This window comes from Camelus ferus, chromosome 32 (assembly GCF_009834535.1).
Source record: "Camelus ferus isolate YT-003-E chromosome 32, BCGSAC_Cfer_1.0, whole genome shotgun sequence".
Taxonomy (NCBI): Eukaryota; Metazoa; Chordata; class Mammalia; order Artiodactyla; family Camelidae; genus Camelus; species Camelus ferus.
The window spans coordinates 4,938,584-4,963,131 of NC_045727.1; the positions used below are offsets into that span (position 1 = coordinate 4,938,584).

General features: G+C 45.9%; 1 protein-coding gene across 1 annotated transcript in view; it reads left to right on the top strand.

Moving 5' to 3' along the window:
* Positions 1-24,548, top strand: part of RPH3A (rabphilin 3A) — an 89,454-nt gene that overhangs the window by 16,316 nt on the left and 48,590 nt on the right. Inside the window, 2 exon segments of the mRNA XM_014553655.2 lie at positions 15,676-15,764; positions 19,560-19,571. Coding sequence (XP_014409141.1) covers positions 15,694-15,764; positions 19,560-19,571 — 83 coding nt within the window. The 5' untranslated portion in view covers positions 15,676-15,693.

Consider the following 24,548-nt stretch of genomic DNA (forward strand, 5'->3'; position numbering starts at 1 on the left):
AATCCCCATGCCCTGGGAAGGGTAGGGGACCGTTAGGGAAGGTAGTGAGGCACCAGAGATTTTGGTGATGGAGAAGAAAGTGAAGGTCTTTTCTAAAACCAGCTCAGCAGCCTGATCTCTGTAACCTGATTAATCACATTAAGCCTTTGTCAATATCCACATTACCTCAGCCCTGGCTGTGGCAGCTGGCGGAGCAGCAGACTTATTCAATATTTAAGAAGACCTGCATTGCAGGAGAAGGATTTGGGCCGAGTGTGGAAGAACAAGCAGCAAATGCTCAGTGACAGTCAATCTTAAGTGCGATTATTTTTAAAAGGAGAGAAATAAGAGAAGAAAAAGTCCCAAAGCCCTCAGCCTCCCCCAGTCGTCTTTGGTTTCTAGTAACATTTTCTCTGACTCAGAGCAAAGAGAGTGCTGTCAGCAGAAGGGAAACCATGGACCAGGAAATACGGTCTCCTGGGTTCTGTTTTCCTAGCATTGCATACAGAGGTGGTTCCCAGAATGTGGCCCCCAGACCCGCATCACTTGGAAATTGGAAATGCAAATTCTTGGGCTCTGTCCCAGACTTCCCGAATCAGAAAATCTGGGGCTGGAAAGTGGGCATCAGTGAATGTGATGCATATTCAAGTTGAAGGTGCACTGGCCGGAGGAAAGGGAGCCTGGAGAGGATGTGGATTGGGGCACGTGGTTCTAAGCTGGTGGGACTCGGCACCGGCTGCACATTAGAATCACCAGGAGGACTTTCCAAAAGTATGATGTGGGTCCCCACCAGGAGCATCTTATTTAGCTGGTTTGGTGGGGATCCTAGAATTAGCATTGTTAACTCCCCCTACCCCTCCACCATGATTCTAGGGTGCAGCCAGGGATGTGACCCTTTGTTCTAAGGTGACCCCTCTGTTTACCACTGACATGCCTTTGCTGAGTCACCTTACCTCATGTGTCCTCATTTTTGGCATCTGTAAAGTAGGCCCTAAAACTCCCATCTTATGTGACTTGCAAAGAAATTATGGAACTTAAGAGGGATGCTATTGTGAAATCTTTGTTAGAAATAGAAGAGTTGACAAGGGTCTCCTGGGATGTCAGTGCCTCTGGCACTTCTTGACCCTTTCCTTCTGGTTGCCCCTTTGGCCCTCCTCATCATCTTGGGGAATTACGGTCACAACCCTCACCATCTGAGATTTTTAAAAGAGCACTGAGCCTCCTTGGTTTGGCGATTACTGCGCTCGGGAGAGGAAAGGTCAACATGAGGCGCTCAAGGCAGAAAAAACAAGACATGGGTATAAATTCAAACTTAACAGGCTGTGGTTGGCAACGAGGACTTTGTACTAGAATTGTCATTATTCTGTAATGAGAGCTGCCAGTTACTGAGCATTTAATGTGGGCCAGCACCGTCCTGGGAACTCTACACATGTCTCATTTCATTTGATTCTTCCATCAGTCCTGAGAAGAAGGCAAATGATAAGTCCCATCTTCCAGACAAGGAAAGCACAGTCTGAAACTTGACAAGTTCAGGCTAGCAAGGGACAAAGCCAGGACCAGCTCCAGTGAAGTGTCTGAGCTTAGATACTTCATATGCAATGGGCGGCTAAACTCAACTCAGGTTGGCTCCCTAAGAGAGGTCATTGTTGAGGAGAGGTTCTGAAGATGTCTCTAGAAGCACTGGGTGAAATGACCGTGGGAGCTGAGCATCTCCTCCTCTTCCTCTTGCCTCTAAATCCAGACCCTTAACACAGTGCCTCCTGCTGGCTTCAGTTCTACAACACAGGACTGTGGTTTTCCACTCAGGGCTTCTCTGTCCCCAAGTCCCACAAAGGCTTTTTGGGGACACTTTAGTTTCCTTTCTTGATCATCCTTGCAGCTTGGCCATGCAAAAACCAGACCAAAAACTCAGAAATAACTACAAAGCTTCTACTTCTCTTTTAGAGAGAAATGACCTTCAAGTTTTCTTTTCTCAAGAAGGAGCTGGAAATCAGGGCCAAGGGGACTCAACTTGTCCTAGGCTTTGAAAGATGAGGACCATCCTGCTCCCTCAAATCAGCCCTCATCAGTGACCTATTTTATTGCAGAAACTGAGCTGGCAGCCTGGCTGGAAAGGAACCACTTGCAACTACCCTTAGCTGGATGCAAACCTTCCACCTCTGAGCATGCTCTGCGGATTCTAGAGATTGAAAGTATACTCATAAATCCATTTACTCCCAGCCCTGGTTTGTTCTCTGATTAGACTCCAGAAAGGCTGTGTGCTAGATGATTCCTGCAAGTTTTCCATCCCTGGTGAATCCCCAAGCCAACATGTTCACTCTTGGCTGGTTTCCATTCTTCCACTTCACCTCATTCTGCCCCAGAAAGGTGATGGAGAAGGAACGGGGTTTGAAATGCACCTTTGGTTTTTCACAGGAGAGGCTGGCCAGGAAACAAGCCATAATGACAATACTTTGTAGGTCCCTGGCACTTTTCCTCCCAAATTGCCTCTTTGCATCAATTATCTTATTAGCTGCCCTTTGCCTTTACCACACTCTGAAAAATAAAATAGAAAACAGATCAAACTACTAAGCATTTGTCCCACTTAGCAGTTCTTACTGTAAGAGGAAAAGTGGAGAGGTAGGAGTGCTTGCAGATGAGTCTAGTATGTTATATATGTATTTATGTATAATACAAACGTATGTACATATGATATATAACATCATTATGTATTATGTATATATTATTTATTTTACATATACATATATGTTTTATATACACACACACACATACATTGTCATTATTTGCAGTAGTTATTCTCAGGTATGTGCAAGTTACGATCACTGATTTAGTAAATGCTGAATTATTGCTCCCAGGGGAATTACAGGGTTGGGTTCCTGCAAGCTTCTGGTCACACCGCATCAACTGATCCATATATATCCTTGCTTTATGTATGTTGCTGTTTAAAGACACTTTATTTAATATATGTCTTAGTCTGTTCAAGCTGCTATAACAAACTACCTTAGCCTGGGTAACTTGTAAGCAACAGAAGTTTACTTCTCACGGCTCTGGAGTCCGGAAGTCCAAGATCCGAGCGCCAGTATGGTCAGGTTCTGGGGAGGGCCCTCTTCTGGGCTGCAGATTGCTGACTTCTCATTGTATTCTCACACGGGGAGCAGCAAGAGTAGGCACACTCTTCCATGACTCTTTAAGGGCACTAAACCCATCATGAAGTCCCCTCCTGACCTCATCTAATCCTAACACCTCCAAAAGACCCCACTTGCTAATATCATCATGTTGTGGGGTAGAATTTCAACATATGAATTTGGCCAGGGGAATACAAACATTCAGTCCGTAACACGATACAGTGTTGATTCATTAACACTGAGCTCACGGACAGCAGCACTGTACCTCATCGTAACAAAGCTTATCGAACATTCATTTTCTCTGTAAGGCACATCCCAGCCCTCTTGGACTTGGGAACACCAGACAGCACTTCAGCGCAATGCCCAGGGGCATTTTAAAGAGCACAATCTCCAACAAAGAGCACAAAAATGTGGAAAAGACGGCATTAAATTGATCTCAAAAAAGAGACTTGTTTGCAGTATGAGAGCTGCAACAAGAAGGCCGAGAGTCGCCTGTTGGACTTCAGATGGGGACACATGCATTGGGCGACTCCATTTTTTTTTTCTTTTCCTGCTCTGCATGTCTGCACGTGACCACGAAAACTCTGCAAGTACTGTCTCTGAGGTTACACATACATCTTACTGACTAGTCAGATTCACAAATAAAGAATCTGCGAATAATGAGAAGTGACGTGTGTGTGTGTGAGATGGCTGTATAGTACACGAGGGTCTCACTCTCATGTCTGGTGGTTAGCTGGGCTCTTAACTAGGAGCCTAGTTTTCCTCCGCGTGGATAAACTGGACTTCTGGTAGGAACACCCTAGAGGGCAAGCCCCAGTACGCAAGCACTTATCAAGCCTCTGTTTGTGTCTTACTTATTGGCTTCCTATTGGTGAAGGGAAGTCATGTGCAAGGCTCAGAGTTAGTGTGGAAGGGGCTGCACAAGGTGGAGGCCTGTTCACGGAGGTCACCAGTTCACCGATCTACCATGGGGCGCTGCTCTAGGGGGCAGAACAGAGTGGGGAGGGGGACAGGAACTGTGAAGGTCACTCATGTTCCCCAGCCAGCACCAACTGGGGTTCAGTTTTCTGTTGCTTTCCCCTCCCTGGTGTCAGGAGGGCCTGGACAGGAGAGAGGAATGGATGGAGGCAAATCTTCGAGATTTATTATTCATGGGAACTAAGAGAAGCTTTTTGTTATTTCTGAAGTGGTCTCAGATTTCTTAGAGTCCACGTCCCAGGGAAGTAGCCATGACTGGACTGTGTGAGGCAAGAAGTGTCCTTCCCGCCCAGAGAACCTGTCACCATGTTATTTGGTGGTGGTGGTGGGGGTTCTGCAAGAGCCGTCGGGTAACAGCTCGTGGAGCTTTGCCCTGTATCAACACTAGCCTCGATACTGTCGACCGCTGTGTTTTCCACTCCAATCTCTCAACAACCCTATGAAGAAGGTGCTGTTACAGCTCCCATTTTGCAAAGAAGGAAATCAAGAAAATCTGAAATGTTAAGTAATTTGCCCAGGCTCACCCAGCTTGAGTTTAGCTGGAGATTGAGTCGAAGTCCACGTGAATCCAAAGCCGGAGCTTTTGACATAAGATTCTGTCATGAAATTTGTACCATGGGTGAAAATGAGGGTGGGGTGTGCGCGCGCGCGCGTGTGCGTGTTGAGGCGAGAAGACAAGTAAAGCTCTTCCCTGGACCCTAATTGCCTCTTCTTCCAAGGATGAAGTGAAACATGCATTTTCCCAGAGCAGGGAGCATCTAAGGCCGGATTACTTAATCTTTCTGTCTTGTATCCCAAGACTGGCTCTGCCTGCTTGATAAGAGTCAGGCCAAGTTAAGTGTGACGAGTTTTGGCCACAGATGAGGGGAAAAAGAGTCTGTGATCTTGAACCATTCCTTTCCAAATCCAGAAAGAGGCCACTTCAGAAAAGCACATCGCCCTCTTTCCAACAGCCTCAACCAGTCGTTTTGCTATCTGTGCTTGATTACCTCCCATGAAGGGGAACTTGTTACTTCTCAAAGCAGTATATCCTCCCTTTGATACCTCTGATGGTTAGAGTGCTGTTCTTTACCTTAAGCCAGGCTCTTTTACTGTACATTTCACGTTTTGGCACCAGATCTGGCCAGGCAGCTGCGTTATATGAGTGGTTGTCCAGAGTAGTGGTCAAGAGTGTTGTCATTAAGGGGAGACAAGTCTGGACTTATACCCTGGTTGGCTCCACCATCCCTGGCTAGGACCTTGGGCATGTTAACGAACCTTTCCAAGTCTCAGGAGTGGAAGTAACCTCATAGGATGGTGTTGACGATGAAATGAGGTGGGATACAGACATTGCCCATCTGAAGCCTAGTGCTGTTGATTTCTGTGCTACCTTACCTTTGCTACGTACACACGCTCAGGGCAGGATAGTGAGCTGGTCAAAAGCACAATCTCTGAAGGGGGAGGGAATAGCTCAGTGGTGAGAGCACATGCTTAGCATGCCCGAGGTCCTGGGTTCAATTCCCAGTACCTCCATTTAAAAGTAAATAAATAAATAAACCTAATTACCTCCCCCTCAAAAAAAAAAAAAAAAAAAAAAAAAAAGCACAATCTCTGTAGCCACACTGCCAGGATGTGAAATGTGGCCCCATCATTTACTAGCTGTGTGACCTGAGAGAGATTACCCAACCTCTCTGTGCTCCAGATGTATCACCTGTGAAAGGGAAATAATCATTGTTCATTGGATCTTTGTGAGGATTGAGTGATTCAGTACCTAGAACCATGCCTGGCATATAGAAGACAGGCAGAAAACTGGTCACACACCCAGAGGAGTAAATGAACAGAGTTTAATTAAGAGACAATTTACAGACATGTGAGCAAATCAGCAAGATCAAGGGAAACCAGGATACTGAAACACTCCAGCATCCAACAGAGGGAACGATCGCCATGTCCAGGCCCAGAGGGTCAGGGGAGAGAACAGTAATGGACCCAGAGGAGAAAGGGTTATACAGAGAGTTCCTTCTGACAAGAGCTACTACCTTTAGTAGAGCCCCACAGCCCGCCTACGGTGACCAGCAGGAGGGATCCAGGGAATAAATACCCCAGCCTCTTTTTCTTTCCTCCCTCCAGTTATCTGCAGTGCCTCCAATTAGACAAACCCAGCCAGAAACCAGAGGGTAAGGGAGCCACTGATGCTGTCCACACAGGCCAGCCTCCCAGGGCACAGAGCAGGGTGGAGGGTGAATGGATCTGGGGAGTGAACAGAAATTACCCAGCAAAGCTGTTTCTATGATTAGTTTAGACCACACAAGGTAACTATATTTGCCATACAAAAACAGCAAATTGATATGCTTAACCAAATATTATAGTATTTGTACCAACAGTCAATATAGCAGGGTGGTCAGAAGGCTCATTTATATAAGGCCCAGCAGGAGTATCTTTGGATATTCCACCTGCTACCACTGTGACCTTGGCAAACCAGGGACTCAGTTTCCTCACCTGTAAAATGGGAATGCTACAGCCCCCATCTATGATTTGTGAAAATGCTCCTCAGATGAGAGACGGGGACACTACCATTTTTTAAATAAGGGATCAATGCCTGTCTCTGCTGTAGTATTTCATCCCTGAGGCAGAGGAGGGATGAGGGCGACACTTGTGGTCTCTATGGCATGAGGAGAGTTCGGGCTGCAGATGGTCAATTCTAACTGAGTTTTAATCAGAATGAGTGTCATTGCAACTTGGGCTTCAGGGGCAGCCAGAAGCCATTAAGCTAAATGACTTGTTTTAATACGCAGACCTGACTAATCACATTTTCCTGCTTGGAGCCACGTGTGTCTGTGCACCCCTGCGCAAGTGCAGAAGCTAGTCCTCAGCTTTTCCCTTCCCATTCCTCACCACAGTGTAGTTGGAGCAGACATAGGCTTGATCAACAACACAACAAAGACAAGCTTACACTTGATCCGGGAATCAGGTAATTGACTAGATGGTGCAGGGAGCCTTGAAGAGCATTCCTTCGGCAGTGTCTGCCTTTGTATTTTGTTGCTCGGTATTTGGGTTTGTAGATTCAGGGCTCAGAGGGATTCATAACCCAAGGGAAGAAGGAATGTTAGGGGTACCCTTGTCTAGCAGGAGACATTCTCCCGAGAAGATCAGTTCCGGATGCTCTGCCCTGCCCTCGGTGAGTGCCATGGATTTACTTCTGCAGACTCATTTCAAATGCATGCACCGTTGTGACTTACTGGCTGTGTATCCTTGGACAAATGACCTTACCTCTCTGGGCTTTCCTCATCTGTAAAATTGGATAATAAAGGATCCTCCTTTCTAGGATTGTTATGAATCAGACAAGATGTTGCCTGTGATATACTTAGTGCACTTCTGACGCATATTGAGCACAGTCAGGATGGGTTAGGTTGTGCTGCGTGAACAAACAATTCTCAACGTTTCAGTGGCTGAAATAACAATTTGTTTCTCACTTGTGCTTCCTGGATAAGGTGGGCTAGCAGGGGGTGTCTACTCCACATTTGTCCTCACTCAGGGACCCAGACTGACGCGAGCTCCGTCTTCATACATCCATGATTGCCAAGACAGGGAAAGGGGAAAGTGGTGAACTAGGCACCTGCTTTAGAATTTCCTGGAAACTTTCATTGGCTGAAACAGGTCATGTGGCCACGCCCAGCTTTCCTATCACGTGGTGGAAAGCCAGAAATACTTAGTCATCAGCACTAATGACAACCAGAGCAGTCTCAAATGACCCCTACTTTAGTACAATTATATTGTTATTATCATAATACATATGATAAATAAATATTTCCATCATTCATCAATATCATGTTTCATGTACGTACTCTAGCTTCAAGAATCCTGAGACATTTCCTTCTAGTGCTGAAGTTGGGTTCCCATAACTTGAGGAAAACATAACTGAGATTATTATTAATAATAACATAAATTAGTGATAGCTCCCACTTGACAAGGGGGGGATTTGGGCCAGACCTCAGACCAAGGAATTTACATATAGCATCTCATTTAATCCTTACATAATCCTATTTTGAGATGGGTCCTATTATTGTCCCCATTCTATAGATGAAGAAACTGAGGTTCAGGAAGGTGAATCCACTCGTCAGGTTTATAAATGGCAGAATGGGCTTGGCCCCCAAACCCATACCCTAAGTTGCCTTGCTGAACTGTCTGCTGAGAATGTGTGGTCTTAGCCTCTGGATCTTTAAATAGAAGTAGGGGTTGTCCAGGTGGGGAGCACTGGAGGAGACACCATGCACCATCATTGCTGACTCACAGAAATAAGGGTTCATCATTGGATCCCTGTCTCTCTTTTCTGTCCTGTTTTCCCCTCCTTCCAGCCCTGCATCACCCCAGGCTTCATCTGCATAAAATTCTCTGTTCTCTAAATATTTCATGTCCATTGAAGCCTCTGAGCCTTTGATCACTCTGTTCCCTCATCTTTTCCTCCATTCTTTGTCTTGCACTCCAGCTCATCCTTTAGGGACCAGCCCCAATTTACCTCCCCTTAGGAAGACCCACCCGACCCCCACCCCCAGGCAAAGCCAATTCCACAAACTGCTCCCATGACAATTTGTACATTAACAAATCTATACCTTTTCTAGACACATAAACGCACACACACACGTGCACACACGTGCCCACACACTTGCAACACAGTCTTTTGAGAGAAGGGAAGAAATTAGCCTTTGTTTTTAATTAACGCTGGTTCTTTCATCTCAACTTTTAGTATTGCCACCTCATTTGTCTTATAAAGTACTTAGCTTTGCTTTTAATTAGTGCTGTTTATCGTCACTGAATTTTAATAGTCAGTGCAGGGTCTCAGCAGGCCTTGGTGAGATTGCCTTACAAATGTTTCTTGTCCTCCTGTACCACCTCAGCTTGGGTGGCAGTGTCTCTGAAGTAAAGGAGGGGAGATTTCGGCGGGTGGCTGAAGAAGGTTGTATTTTTTCCAGATCTCAGCCAATTCTGCTTGCCTTTGAGATCCTTATTTGCTCCAAGGGAGCTGGTCTACGAAGACATATAGAGAGTGCTCAGGGGAGTTGCAGTGGCAGAAATTCAATTCTAATTTGCCTTTAGGAGGAAAAAGAGGAACATATTGGCTCGTATGTTCAACCTATAGTAGCCAAAAGACGGAAAGATTCAGGGGTGGCTGGATCCAGCATTCCAAGAGCATTATCAGGAATCAGGACCTCTCCATCTCTCATCCTTCGTCCCTTGGCAGGCCTTTCCCATGTGGTGGCAAAAGTGACCAATAGCAGTTCCAGGCTTCTGTTCTGCCAGTTTAGCCATCCCCGTGGGAAGAATACTTCTTTCCATACAGTTCCATACAGCAAATCTTAGGGCAGGCCTTCATTGGTCCAGACTGGGTCATGTGCCTGTTCCTGAACCAATCACTGTAGCCCATGCACGTAATACACTGATTGGTCAGGCATGGGTCGTTGGCCCGCCTCTAGGGACCAGGTTTGGGTAACCTCCATCTGAGCCACACAGATTGACACTGAGAGAGAGATGGTTTCTCAAAGGAAAACTGGGGTGCTGTTACTCAAATTAAGAAGGGGTAAGTTTTACACAGGCAAAAACAAGAAATCTCTACCCCAGGTGTCCACGGCAGTGTCTCAACTTGGGCCCAAAAAGTACCTGGAATTTAGACATTTGTTTTCCTCTCTAGTTCCAGCCTCAAATAACTAACAGTGACCTCCTTGCCTGATACTTAAAAAGCATTTTATATCACCAGGCTGTTAATACTTCAGCTCTTTCTCTAGCAACCCTGCAAGGTAGGCATGACAAAGATAGGAATTTTTATGTCCTCATTTTACAGATTCAGAAACTGAGGCCTAGAAACTTACTTAGTGAATAGGGGAGCTGGGGTTGGATCCCAGTCCTCTCAAGGGCAGCAATTATCCTACAACAATGGGCTGCTCTATCAGTCAGCTTTTGCTGCATAACAAAGCACCCCAAAGCTTAGTGGATTAGAACAATAGTCATTTATTTCTCTCAAGATTGTTTAGGTCAGTGATTGGGCTGAGTTCAGCTGAGTGGTTCTTCTAGGCCAGACTTGGATGATCTTGGCTGGGCTTGTTCATGCCTGTGGTCAGCTTGTATGTTGGCTGGGACTGGCCAGTTTATCATGGGGGCAGTGGCAGAAGCTAGGACAACTGCGATCCCCACAAGGTGGTCTCTGAAACCTGCCAAAGTTGCTGAGCAGTGGGGGGTGCGCTCTGTGCCTGCCTTAAAACCCCATAAAATGGGGACTGTCCTGTGGGATTTCTCGAAGATTCATGACGGGAGCCGTCGGTTATTGCTGTGTGGTGATGGGAGAACAATGGGAAGCTGACAGTGAATTTGCTCTGTTTCAAGGCCAGCACAGAGGTGCTTCATTTCAAGCATCTCTCAGGCCTGTCCCTGTCTTGTCTTGAACACCAGCCAGCTCAGCATGGAAGGAACCAAGGCCTTGTCTTTCCAGCCTCGACCAGTCTCAGGAAAGGCTGGGGATGTCCCATGTGGCTGCAGTAGCAAAGAGAAACCAGCAGCAGCCTGCACCCTCTAGATGTACCTGGATGGGTAGGGGATGCTGGAGCTCTGAGAGAGGAGGCTGGAATGGCAAGGCGTGCAGGCAAGTGGAGGGGGGGGGCACTCAGCTCTGTCAAGTATAGTAGGCAAGAGAGGAGACCACCATCTTTCTCTTTGCTGGTCCAGGTGACCTTGCCTTGGCAAAGATGTATAGGGACCCTAAGTGTCTGGTGAGTAGTCACAGCTGGATGCATGGTTGAGACAGAATAGAATATATTCAGCTCACATCTCAAAGCCCTTCTGTGACCCCCACATCACTCAGAGTGGAAGCTTAAATGGTCCTAATGATCTGATGTGCTCCTCCACCCCCATTACAGCTTCAGCTCCCACTCATCTCCCCCTTGCTCACTGCGCTCCAGCCACTCTGCCCTCCTTGCCGTTTCTCCAACTTACCAAGCAGATGCTCACTGCCGGGCCTTGGCACTTGCTTTCCCCTCTGCCTGGAATGCCCTGCCTCAGAGATCCACATGGCTCAGTCCATTACCCACTTCAGATCTTTGCTCAAATATCATCTCTCAGTGAGGACCCCCCTGACCACTCATTTAAAATCAAACTTCCCTCTCAATCGCAATTCCCCTTCCCTGTTTTATTTTTCTCTAAAGCACTCATCACTAGCTGACACGTTTTACATTTGACTTACTATTTGTTTATTATCTGTCTTCCCCACTAGAAGGTAAGCTCCATGAAGACAACAGTTTTCTTCTTTTTTTCACTAGTTTGTTTTAATGCTGTATCCCCAGGACCTAGAATAGTGTCTGGCACATAGTAATAGATGTTCTATAAATATTTTTTGATTCTTCCCATTTGTCAAGAGAAGCTGGCAATCTGTATTTTTAATTAAATCCTGTGCTTTTAAAATATTGGCTTAATTTTACTTTTAAAAAACACTGCACGGGCCAAACAAAACATATTTTCTGCTTGGATCCTGTTCATGGATCCCGTACTCCACCCGTTTGGAGCCATTGATGGAAGTTGCATTTCCCACAAGTCGGATAGTCTGAGTGATTTTTTTTTTCCAGATTAGTAACTGAGCATTGATAGCCTGGATGCAGGGGAAGAAGAAAGGGGCAGGAAGAGAGAGATGGAACTGACTGGTGGCTACAGGTTCTGGTGCAAAGCATCTGGATTAATTCCAATACCGTGGGGCTGGGAGGCTGACTGTGGCATTGAACTCCACGCAGACAGCCAAAGCTCACACTGGGTCCCTGCAGTGCCCTGAAGTGCCATATACAGCCCCTGCCAGCTCAGCCCAGCCCCGTGTTGCACTTAGACACCTGCTGTGTTTCTGCATCTAAATGGGTTTTCAGGGTTGGGTTTTTTTCAGTTCAGCTAAAACCAGCAGAAGACCTTGGGGATTCTGGGGAATGGAGGCTCAGTTCCTTAACAAACAGTGTTAAAGGGAGCCAGGGGAGAAGTCTGTAGAACAAAATGCATGGGGAGAAAGGCGAGGTTCTGGAATCTAGCCTTTCTGGGCTTGAGACAGGGTCTTCCTGTTATCTTGAGCCGCAGGGTGGCGTAAGGGTTAGCACCAAGCTGTGGAGGTGGGCACATCGGGAACAAGGCCTGGCTCTGCCACTTACATGCAGATTTACTGAGTGCCCACTGCACTCACTGAGCTCTAGGTCTCGTGTGAAGATTTATTGAGCACCTACTGGCTGCAAAGTGATAATTTAGGGCCCCTTGTTCAAATACTATAAAGGATTTCTAGATGATGACAGCGGAGCATTAAGACAGTTGTGGGCCTGTCTAAGCACACAGTCCTTCTAAGCTTGGTCCTTCTAAGCATGGGGCCCTGTGCGACTGTATAGGTCACAGGCTTATGAAGTTGGCACTGCATGCACTGGAGTTACAACTGTTGAACAAATACAGACCCAGGGCCCTGCTCTCACAGATATTATAGAATAGGTAGGGAGACAAACAGCAAATAAATAATAATAGTAATTGCAAATCATGATAAGTATTAAAAGGAAACAAACAGGATGCAGTGAGAGTAAGTAAGGGGTGAGAGGTGACTTAGAGAGTGTAGTCAGGGAGGGCTTCTTGGAGGAGGTGACATTTGAGCAGAGACCAGCAGAGCATGAGAAGAAACCAGCCGTGCGAGAGCGAGAGGAAGATGCTATCCAGGCAGAGAGGCAGCAGAGGCAAAGGCCTGGCAGCTGGAATAGGCAGTGTGACTGGAGCATGGTCTGAGATACAGGAAGGGCAGGCAGGTCGTGATAGTTCCTTGAGGTCACAGAGTCTTAAATCTTACATGCAATGAGCAGCCCTTGAAGCACTTTATTATTATTTTTAAATTATCTCTTTAAAAAGCCATTCATGTTTGTATAGCTAACATATCCAAGTGGTTGCAAATACAAAGGGCAATAATGTGAAAATTCTCATCTCAGTCCCGACTGGCTACCCAATGTCCCTTCCCCAAGAGGCAAGCAATGTGACCCGTTTCTTGTGAGTTCTCTGCAGAGACACTTTATGCATATACGGCCCCAAATCACATGCACATGTCCTCCTTTCCCTTGTGCACATGAATGGTGTTGTTCTGGAACATGGCCCTACATCTTGGCCTTTCCAGCAGACAGTTCATCTTGGTGATCAGTCCAAGATGATGTGGATCCGTCGTAAAGAGCCTCATTATTCTTCACAGCTGTGCGGTCCTCCACCGCATAGATGCACCAACACTTGGCTGGACGGCGCTCATCATCAGGCACTTAGATTCCTTCATCAGAAAGTTTAAGCAGGCCTTTGGGAAGCCTGCTTTAACACTCTCCATGACTCAGTTGCTCATCTGTGAAATGGGATGAGAAGAACGTCTACCCCCGAGGGCTATTGTGAGGATTAAATGAGATAAAACCTGAAAGGCGCTTAGCAGGTACCGAGCCCTCGATACCTGCCACCATTGATTCTGGCTTTTGTCGCTCTGGTTCCTGAAAGTAGACTGTTCTTCGGGGCTCATACCAGGGGTGTGGGGGGCCTTGTGCCCAGGAGATACACCCTCTTACCTCCACCTGCATTTTCACCCCCAGCCGGGATGTGGACACATGACTTCCCTCCTCTGGGCCTTATACTCCAGGTGTTCAAATAGCCTCAGTTATTCAGACTTCCCTCTCCAGGCCCAGGTGGTTGACCAGGACTAGGAGTCCAATCCTGGGATGTTACACTTTGAGAAGCCTCAGGTGGCAAAGCTGAAATAATCAGTGCTGCCCAGGGTGGCTTCGGGCCTGGAGAGACAGAGCCGGGTGGGATCCATGGGGTGGCCAGCAGTGAGTTTGGACTTGGCAGGCAGAATTTTAATAGGAAATGAACTCCCGGAGTGCATGGCTGAGCGCAGGAAAGGGTGGGCAAGCCGGGAGGGCAATAGAATTTGGAGATCAGAGTTCCTAGAAGGGGACTGTGTATCCCTTGCCCCAGCTCCCCCTACCCTCTGGGATCCTCCAAGGGCAGTGTTGCATTTCTGCCGCAAAGCAGGAGGTAAGGCAATCAGATGAACGTTTGCTGTCCAGATCCAGAGCAGCCGAGGAAGCTCATTACCAGAGACTGAGGCTCTCTCTACCCTGCTGAGGCTTGGGGTCCGCAGGGGGGCCGGGGCAGTCTCATTCAGCTCTTGGCACAGGCAATAATGAGATGTTAAGGTTCTTTTCAGCAGATTTCCTTCACAACAGGAGCCATCTCTCCCCCTACTTTTTTTTTTTTTTTTTTCTGTTTTCAAAGCAGAAACAATGAAATGGTCATATTAACCTGGGAAGATTATGTTAACCACACAGGAGCAGGCGAAATGGCTTTACTGTAAGGGGCCTTTTCTCTTCTGTGTCCAACCATCAGCCCTGCTCTGGCTTCACCCACCCGAAGGCTTAATAATTGCACTGACTGCATTCTCTCCCTGTTTACCTCCCAACTTCTCATCTATTCAGCTTCCCAGGAAAAAGAAAAAAGACTGTGTTGTACCAAGACCTTCAGGGAAATCAGGACCCACTGGACACAGTGACCTACCTTCGAAAGCTTTTTAAAAAAATAAATTAAATGTAATCTCCTCTAAAAATAAATACATCTAATTACCTCCCCCAGCCAAAACAAAACAAAACAAAATAATTAAATGTAATCTCTATCATCTCTTTCCCCTTACTCTTTGGCTAAAGCTGGAGGAGGGGAGGAGGGGAGATTCAGAGAGAATGAAATCTTGGCGAAGTTCAGCTGGACTGACTTAGCATTGACGGAGACTCATTCATGTGTTACACAAATATTTATTAAATGCAGGCGCTGTTCTGGGCGTTAGAGATAAAGCAGAAGGAATTCTGCAGGAGACTTACATTTTAGCAGAGAGATGACCACCGTGGGTGTGCTGTCGTCATAAGCTGTGGTTTATGTTTGTGGAACTCTCCCTGGCCACTGCGTAGAGCATAGGTTGAAGTGGGCCAGAGGTGGAGGCAGGGAGGCCCATGAAGAGCCTTCCATCGTCAGCCAGGCTGGGGTGGGAGTGGTTCGGATCAGCATATTCAGGCAGAGAACATTGGGAAGATTGCAGGTTAATTAGGAAGATCAAGCCAACGTGACTTTCTGATGGTTTGGGTGTAGAGTATTAAAAAGAAAGCAAGCCAGGGATGATGCTAACATTTGGGACCTCAAAATTCTAAGAGGTGGGGTGTTTTTTTTTGTTTTGGTTTGTTTTTTTTTTGGCCTGACCAAAGCCAAGTTGACTAGTACATGAGTCAGATGACATCCTCCAGTGGAAAGACCCTGGGCTAGACTTAAGAGCTCTGACCCTCCCTCCTGGATATGTGGCCTTGTATCAGCAATGAATGGGAGGAACACAGATTAAAGGGAGGGAGCTCTTCGCTCTGATTCATTTCTGCCACAGGGGGGCTGTGACTCCAGCAGGTCACTTCCCCCCTTGGTTCCCCATCTGGAAAGTGGAGAAGCTGGATGTAGTTCCATTTCTTCCCCGTATCCCCCAGAGTGCTTGGCATAGAGCAGGGTCCTGAGAAGTAAGAGGCGATTGGATAACTGTGTGATATTCTTCTGCGCTTATGTTTTCCAGGAGCACCGGACGTCTGCCATGACTGACACCGTGTTCAGCAACAGCTCCAATCGTTGGGTGTGTCCCAGTGACCGACCCCTTCAGTCAAAGTAAGTTGCTGTGTCTTTTTGGGAGTGGTTTGCTTTGGGGGCAATGAGGTCCTGATCTGCACTTGGAGGAGGAAAGGAAGAGCAAGGAAAGAAATAGAATTCCCCCCGCCCCCGGGGACGGAGGGAGAAAAGAACCTGGTGGGAGTTCTGTCATGGACACTTCTCCACTGATTCTACTGCTTTGCAAGGTTGGAGTAACAAGATTAAATTCTGAGCTCTGTGCCCTAAATTAGAGGTGGTCTGGAAAGAGCACAGACCTGGTGGTTAGAATCAAGACTTGGTTGCTTCTAGGTCTGAGCTAGTGTACTGAGTGATCATCAGTGAATCTCTTTCCCTTCTTTGGGCCTCAGTTTCCTCATCAATTAAATAAGGAGGTTGGACTGGATCAGAGGTTGCAAACTGGCAGGCCACCAGCCGACTCTGACTTGCAGAAAGGTGTTTTTTATTTTTGGCCTGATCATTTAAAAATCGGAAAATTCCACATCAAAGTAACTTTACATTCTGCACCCAGTAATTATTTTACCTGAATCAGTGGTGTGCTGGATCCGCACCATGGTGGCTCAGGAGAACTGATGTTAAATTTTCAGGAATTTTGCAAGTCAGTTGTTAAACATGGCCATTATTAAAAATTAAGTTATATGATTTTTATAATTAAATGATACTAAACACAAAAGTAGTGACTATTCAACACTAACCACTTCTTAATTATTTTACTACATTTTGTTATTCTCTGTTACTGGTGTCTTTTGTACCTGCATGGTGAAATACTATGTAACAGTACACTAGTGCGTGTCTCTTCCCAGTTCTGCATTTAGTGGCCTCGTGGAGGTACTCAAAATCAGCCACAGTGGGGCTTTTTTTCTCCAGAGATTCAACTGTTAAACATTTATCAGCACACCACTGCCTGAAGACCCTGATAATCTAAGTTTATCGTTCCTGCAGATGTTTACTCATAAGGTCTTGTTTCTTTGAATGCTCGGTAATTTTTTATTGTGAGCTCCATCTGTGAGAATCCTGGGGATCTACCTTGGGAATATTTTTTTTCAGACAGATTTGCATTTGCTTCTGCCAGGAATCAGGTGTGCTCACCCAGGATGACCTGAGCTCCTTTGGAAGGTCCTGGCTCATAGTGGGGGTCTCAGATTCAGCTTCCGCACCTTGCTCAGAGCTCAGAGTCAGCCTCTGCAGCAGAACACTGGTATTCACATTGCCTTACTGCTCACAGCTCCCTGTTCTGGATTCAGTTTGCTGGGTTTTCTTTTTCTTTCTTAAAAAACTGCCTTATAAAGTTAAAATTAATGTACCTCCAACAGTACACATTTAAAGTCCAATTTGATCATTTTTACACACGTGTGTATATTCATTCCCCTTTGCAGCCTCTCCTTCCTGCCCCTCCCTCTCCCTTCCCATCCTTGGGTAATTACTAATCTTCTTTCTGTAACTATAAATTAGTTTGCATTTTTTAGAATTTTATATAAATGGAATTATTCAGTGTGTACTCCTTTTTGAGGGGAGATGTCTTTTTTTCACTTGGCATAATTATTTCACAATCCATCCTATTGTTTTGCATAGCGATAGTCTATTCCTGTTTATGACCAAATAATATTTCATTGTGTGGATATACCACAATTTGTTTATCCATTCATCTATTGATGGACATTTAGGTTGTTTCCAGTTTGGAACTAGTACAAATAAAATTTGTATAGACATATGCTTTCATTTCTCTTGAGTAAATTCCTAGGAGTTGAAGGTCCCAGTGGTATAGTACAGGTATGTTTAACTTTTTAAGAAACTGCCAAACTGTTTTCCAAATTGGTTGTACCACTTTAAGTTTCCACCAGAAGCGTGTGAGAGTTCTGTGTCTCTGCCTCCTCACTGACACTGGATATGATTAGTCTTTTCCATTTTAACCATCCTAACGTGTGCGGAGTAGTATTTGTTTTGTGATTTTAGTTTGCACTTTCCTAATGACTAACGATGTTGAATACCTTCTCATGTAATTTTGCCATTATATAACCTCTTTGTTAAAATGTCTGTTCAAATACTTGGTCCATTTAAAAGTCAGGTCATTTATCTTCTTGTTATAAAGTTTTACAAGTTTTTTTTCCATAATGTTATAGGTTAAAATCCTTTTTTGGAGATGTATTTTGCACATATTTTTTCTCAGTCTATGACTTGCATTTCCTTTTTCATAACAGAGTCTTTTGAAGAGGAAATGCTTTTTTACTTTGAGAAAGTCAGTTTTGCTTATTTATTTTGAAGTGGGGAAGGAATGTAGGAGAATTCCCTTACTTTCTAGCAGCCCTAGAACCGCATTAAAAAAAAGATTTGCCCTCATTTATCGAGGCCCTAATTATACATTGGTGAAGGGTTTTTGGAATATTTAGTCTACTCATACTGTCTGAAGCAAAAGCCCCGTCTGTTCACTATTTCTACCTAAAACCTCCTCTAGTTCAACGAGTTTTACAGTTTTGAAGACATCATTGAACTCTGCTGGTTTCCTTTTTGAAAGGAAACTTCTAGTTTCCAAGCCCTTCCCATGATGTCCTCTTGAAACCAAACTTATTTGGCAGAGAATATTCTATCAGCCAAAAATTATGTGCCTGTATTATAAACAGTTGCCTGAAGGTGGATGGGGTAAAATACTTACTTTATTTAAGAAATGTCAGCTAATTAAAATCCCATCCATCAGAGTTTACTTTAGTCAGTATGAAGCCAAACAATTTGCCTTACAATTAAATTAGAATTATTCAAAGGGTCTGGCTGCAGGTTCATTAAAGTGCTCCCAGGCTCCTGTGAAACATCTTGGCATTCTGAGTGCATCCGGCTGGCTTGATTACTACTGCATTTTCTTCAGATATTAAAATTATTTTCCAATAAATGCTAATGGGTGAATTATAGTCACCACACATGCTGTCTAGTCTGCTGCAGTGGTGATGTGCTAATGCAGATGCTTCTGATGTCTTTCTCCAGGAAATTAGGAAATCTAGTCTTAATTAACTGCTGGCCAGCCAGATACACTTACGGCTTTTGTGATTTTTCAAATGCCTTCCTCATTCAGCCTCCTTGAATGTAACGATGGTGCTGGGAACATAATTGTGATTGTGTTTGAAAAAAGTGAACGCATCTGCCTCTTGCATGGGCGGGGCAGTGGTTCGGCTCTCTGTGTTGGGAATAAGGGGGAGAAATGCTGGTCTCTGATATTTCTCTATAGCTTTCAAGTCTGCAAGCCGGAGAGCACCAGAGATGAGAGGTGGAAATTGAGGCACGAAGAGAAGACATGGTAGTGCATCTAGTAAATGAAGATGCTGGTCTTCTTTTTAGAATGAGAGGACCCACATCCCCAAATGGGGCACTGCAGGTTCTACTTTGGGATGGTCCAGTTAATGTTCAGGGCTCATTGCCCTACCCCAATGCACTCTTTATCCCCCAGTGTTTGAAACCAAGAATGATGGTGGCCCTGTTACCATTAAGTGACTTCTCTTTGGTGCCTCACCAAAGAAAAACGTCATTCAAATACGTAAATGATCAGATTGGTTAATTAATAAGTTGAACTAATTGATCATTTTAATCAAAGCTGTAGATTATACACATTGGATACATACATACATTGCAGCAGTCTCATTTTAGATGTGCTGGAATAAGAGAATAATGACTGGGAAAGAAAAATAGAAGTAGGTCATTGTGATTTAACCTGTGTGGCGTTGCATCCAGACAGTGTTGGCGTTGTTATGAGATTTTTCTCCCTAACTTTATTCATTTTTTTCTTTCTCTCCTTTCTTTGCCTGCCTTCAGTGACAAAGAACAGTGAGTACTTTATGATACTTTTGTTTTCCTACAGACTGAATTTTATCCCTTTTCTCATCAAAGTGGCTTGCCCCTAAAGAGAGATGATTCAAAGAGGAACTAGCAATTTTACGTATCTTTAAAAAAAAAAAAAAACAAACACTCCTCTTTAGAAAAAAATTACGAAATTTCAAGAAAAAAATCTTGATAGAAGGATGGAAAGTATTCCTTAGGAGAGCCCTCAGCTGAATTCTTGTGGGTAATTTGTGGGGTTCAGCAAATTTATTAACCCCCTGTGCCTCTGTTCCTGCAGCATTTTGCCTGGGAACACTGTTCTTAGATAAAGAAAATATTAACTCAAATAGCTGCCATCATCAGTCAAAGATGGTGATGAACAGAACAGAGCTTGTGGGAAGTTTTTTACTGTTCTCCGTCACCTCATGGGAGGTCAGACTGATTTCCCAGTGAAATGACTTTGACTCAGAGGTCCGATCTTTGCTCATAACTTTTGTGTTTTAATTTGGACTCATTTCCTAAATATGCATGACAGATTGGATGCTGGGTCCAATAAATGAACAGTCAGGCTGCAAAGCACACTGGGCTTTGGTTGTGTGTGCACAGTCAGAAACTATGGAAGGTCATTTTTACCCTCCCCATGGTGGGGAAGTTATAACAGAGCCACAAGCACAGTGCTTGGTCTGGCCTCAGAACACCCAGGTCTGAGTCCTGCCCTGGGACTCAATGTCAGTGTGGCCTTAGGGCACTGCCCTCCACCTCCTTGAGCCCAGGCCATCTCCTTTGTTACATGGGTATGGTAACCCTGACCTTCCACCCTCACCGGGAGATGGTACAGTCAGATGAGATGCATGAGAAAGCTTTGTCAACTGTAAAGCGGCAGATAAAGTCAGAGGAAGGTGTGGATCACAAACTTGCCTTACCCTATTGTGTATATATGTGCGCGTGCGCACACACACACATACATTGTGTATGCGTGCTTGTATACGTGGTGTGGTAAGATTCTGGTCAGACAAGATCTTTTTATGAAGATGGTGAGTCTATTATTCAGACACGCTAGGAAGAGACACTGAAATGTTGTCCGATTGTAAATAAGAACATCGCAAGAGAGAAGTTCATGACTTCAGAGGGTCCCAAGTGCTTAAGACTTCCTGAATGCTGAAAGTTGAAAGGTAGAGTGTATATCCATCCTCCTTCCCTCCCTCCCTTCCTCCCTCCTCCTCCTCCCCTCCTCCCATCCTCCCTTGCTTCCTTCTCTAACACTCACCCAGGGCTTACTACGTATCATGCTCTGTGCTAAGCACCAGAAATACAGGTTTGGCCAAAGTTTGAGTGGATGTCTAGAGGGGTTCACAAACAAATAAACAGCCAGTCACCAACAAATACACTTCATTGTGCATGGAGCGACACTAGCAGAATCACAGTGGCCGGAGGATGCACAATGAAGGGCACCTAGCCCAGACTTTGGGTGATGATGGGAGAGCTTCCTGGAAGAAGTAATGTGCAAGCTGAGACTACGTAAAGGAAGCGCAAGATAGAGAAGAAACAGAGGAGTTCCAGGTAAAGGAACAGCATGTGCAAAGTCCACATATGAGAGAGAGCGTGAAATTTTTAGAAAAACTGAATGGAACTCATTCTGGCTTAAAAGATGATCAGGATCCCGAGATCCTCTTAGCTTTGTGAAGGGGTTGGGGGACCACAGCATCCTTTCAGCAACCCCTTTCGTCTGGGAGGGGGCCTCTATGCCAGCAGGGCTTGTGTGAAATGTTTTGTGGTATAGAAGCCCCTCCTCCCACACCCTCCCCTTCAGGATTCATTAAAATCTCATTCACTGAGCTGTGAAGAGACTTCTGCTGACACCTGCCTATGCCGGCATCCTAGGGGAAGGGAGGGGATAAGAAGAAGAAAAGAAAGAAAAAGGATTAATTTTCTGCACGCTACTGCTGTTTAATGCTTCAGAGCCTTCGTGCCCTGACAGCATTTCCATCATCCCACTCCTTTTGGGAGTTATAATATATTAATAGAGACATCTGGTGGGTATTTTATTGTGTGCATGAAATGAAGAATCTAGGTGGGAGGCAGGAAGGAGGGGGAATCTGCCCTTTGCGTATTTTAGGGGGAAAACGTCTGTGAGGGGCTTCCACCTGGCCTAATTTCCTTTTGTTTCAGAGGCCACTGGTGCTGGTTTCGGTGGGAGGGTTCCTTCTGACCATCTCTAGATGCACCTAAGCAGGTGCATTCAGGTCAGGGGATGAAGCACATCCAGAATGCTGGTTTCTCGAGCCTCGGACCATAGTCTCTCCAGGCATCTTTCTTGGCAATTCCCATCCGTCCTCTGAGTGCCAGGCATACAGAAGATAAGCAGGTCAGCTGCAGTGATCCTCAGACTTTTTGTTAGCAGCAAAATTCTTTCTTTGAAAAATATTTTATTCTGAAGCTAAATATATAAGACAGGTAAAGAGGGGAGTTGGATACAGACCTTTAGTGGCTGAAAACATTAAGCATACCATGGTTCACTCTATGCAACCATAATTTAAAACAATACCAAACTGTAAAATAAATGTGGGGGGTTTAACAAGCTTCACTTAATTTGTTGCTGCTGCCAGAGTGCATAGTGTATCAGTTATCTTTTGCTGTGTAACAAGCCACCTTAAAACTCAGCGGCATAGGACAGTTGTTTATTGTCAGGAATCTGGGCTCCCTGGTAGCTCTTCTGATCTTGGCTGGGCTCGCTCATCAAAGGGTTGGCTGATCTAGGACGGCGGGGGCTGGAGTGAGTCAGCTCTGCTCCACATGCCTCTCGTCCTCCAGCAGGCTGTCCTGGGCTCTTTGTTATGGTGGCGGCAGGGCTGTAAGGGTAAGCAGAAACGCACAAGGCCTTTGCAGGCTTAGCCTCCGGACGGCACAGCCTCTCTCCCCTGCATTTTGTTGCTCAAAGTAAGCCTCAAGTCCAGGCAGGATTCAAGGGGCAGGGAATAGCCTCTGACCTTCTGCTGGGAGCAGTTTCAAATTCATAGGGCAAAGGGTATGGATACCTAGAAGGGTGAAGTATTGCGGTCATCAATGCAATAAACCGTATTTCATGCTTTTATTAAATGTCAAATACTAAAATTTTTTTTTAATTTGTAATTTTTTCTTTTCTTTCTTTCTTTCTTTTTTTTTTTTTTCTTTTACTGTTATCCTTGCTTTGCTAGTGTTGGGACCCCAGCATTGTCATCAGGGCTGGAGGGCCTGGGTCCCTGCCCACTCTGTCCCTCCACGGCCCGCTCTCCTGCAGCCCTTTGAGGACCCTCCAGGGAACTCCAGATGACAGGTTGAAAACGATGGCTTAGACAGTTTTAGGGACTGGGAGGCAGGCGCCCTTCACTGATTCTCCAGGAAGCATTGTCCTAAGTATGTGAATAAGAGTGGAGACGGGCCAGTCCTCCTCTCCCTGACCTGTCCCAGCCGTAAGCCAGGAGTCTGTCATCATGCAGCCACTGGGGGTCAGGAGTAGCTTCTGAGGGTCCCAGCAGGAACAGGCATGACATCGTTCCCACTTATCAGATCTGGAAACTGACAGAGTGGTTCTGAGCCCCCGTGCACACTGCTAATAAGCAACAGACACAAGATTCCAAACTTGAACTCCACCCGGTCATGGAAGGCTCACGCTGGCGCACAGTAGGCCCTCTGGGCATTTGCCGGATTAGACACGGTTCTCTGAGTAACTTGTCCAATACTTTAATAAGATCCCAACACTGGACTCTGGACTTAAGGACGTGGAGCAGGAATCCTGTGCCCAGAGGCAAGGGCGCCACTGCCCTGTCATGGGAGCACCCTCAGAGTCTCCATGCTCACAGCACTCCCCAGCCCAGAGGAGGCCCAGATGGGCCATGCTCTCCCTTGAGAGCAAAGGCTTTGGTATGAAAAACCATCTCATATCCCTCTGTTTGCTTTTGAAATTAAAACATGAAAATCCATAGGAGGCTTGCGAGTCCCCACTGAGATCAATTGGTGACATTTTCAAACACTGGATGAGGTGTTTGTCAACAGCGTGTTTTGGAGCAGAGGGAGGGGGCAGGGTCTGGAGAGAGGCTGGCAGCCTCCAGCGGGCCTTCTGCTCATCTGCAGATGGAGGCAGTTATCCTAGGAGGGCCTCTTGGGGAACCCCCACTCCTGCGTATGTTTCTGGAGTCGTACACTTCCTGTGTGTGCTGACCCCAGCGAGTTGTGTGGTGGGGTGCAAGGCATTGGCTTCAGGTCTGACCCGTGGCTGACTGTACCCCTGACCAGACTGTGAGCTGTGGGAAGGTGCCCTTGAAAGGGTCTCCACTGGGTATGAGGCCCAGTGTCTCACCGGTGCTCTCACTGAGCTGCTTTGTAAGGCAGCAAATGAATGGAGGGGCAAGCTGGTGCTGGCTGTTGGCTGGAGGCCTCAGTTCCTCTCCACACAGGGCTGTTTGAGAGTCCTCATGACATGATGGCTGATTTCCTCTCAAGTGAATTACCCAAGAGACCAAGGTAGTAGTTGCAATATGTTTTGTGACCTAGCCTTGGAAGTCACCTGCTGTCACTGCCATTGTATTTAGCTGGTCACATAGGGCCAGCTGGGATTCAGTGTACAAGGGGACAACGTAGGGAAGGAGGCAGAGATCCTTGGGGACCATCTTGTAGGCTGGCTAGCATATTGATCTTCCTTCACATCCTCAGGCACACTGCCCACTCTTAATTTTTTAAAAATCTGTGGCCCAAACCAAACATATTTGTGCCAGGAGGGGGCTGGGGTCAACCAGGATCCAGGGCTTCAGACCACCCTCCCAGAAGTGTTTCCACTGCAGCTGTAGAAGTCTTCTTTTCCTGAGAACACCATTATCCTCCAGGTTTCCATGAACTTCCTGCAAATGCCACTTCCAGAGTGCCTGCCATGTGCTGAGCACTTTTAAGAAATGAACTCATCAGAACCCTAGGAGGGAGATGTGTGTGTCCCATTGTACAGAGGAGCAA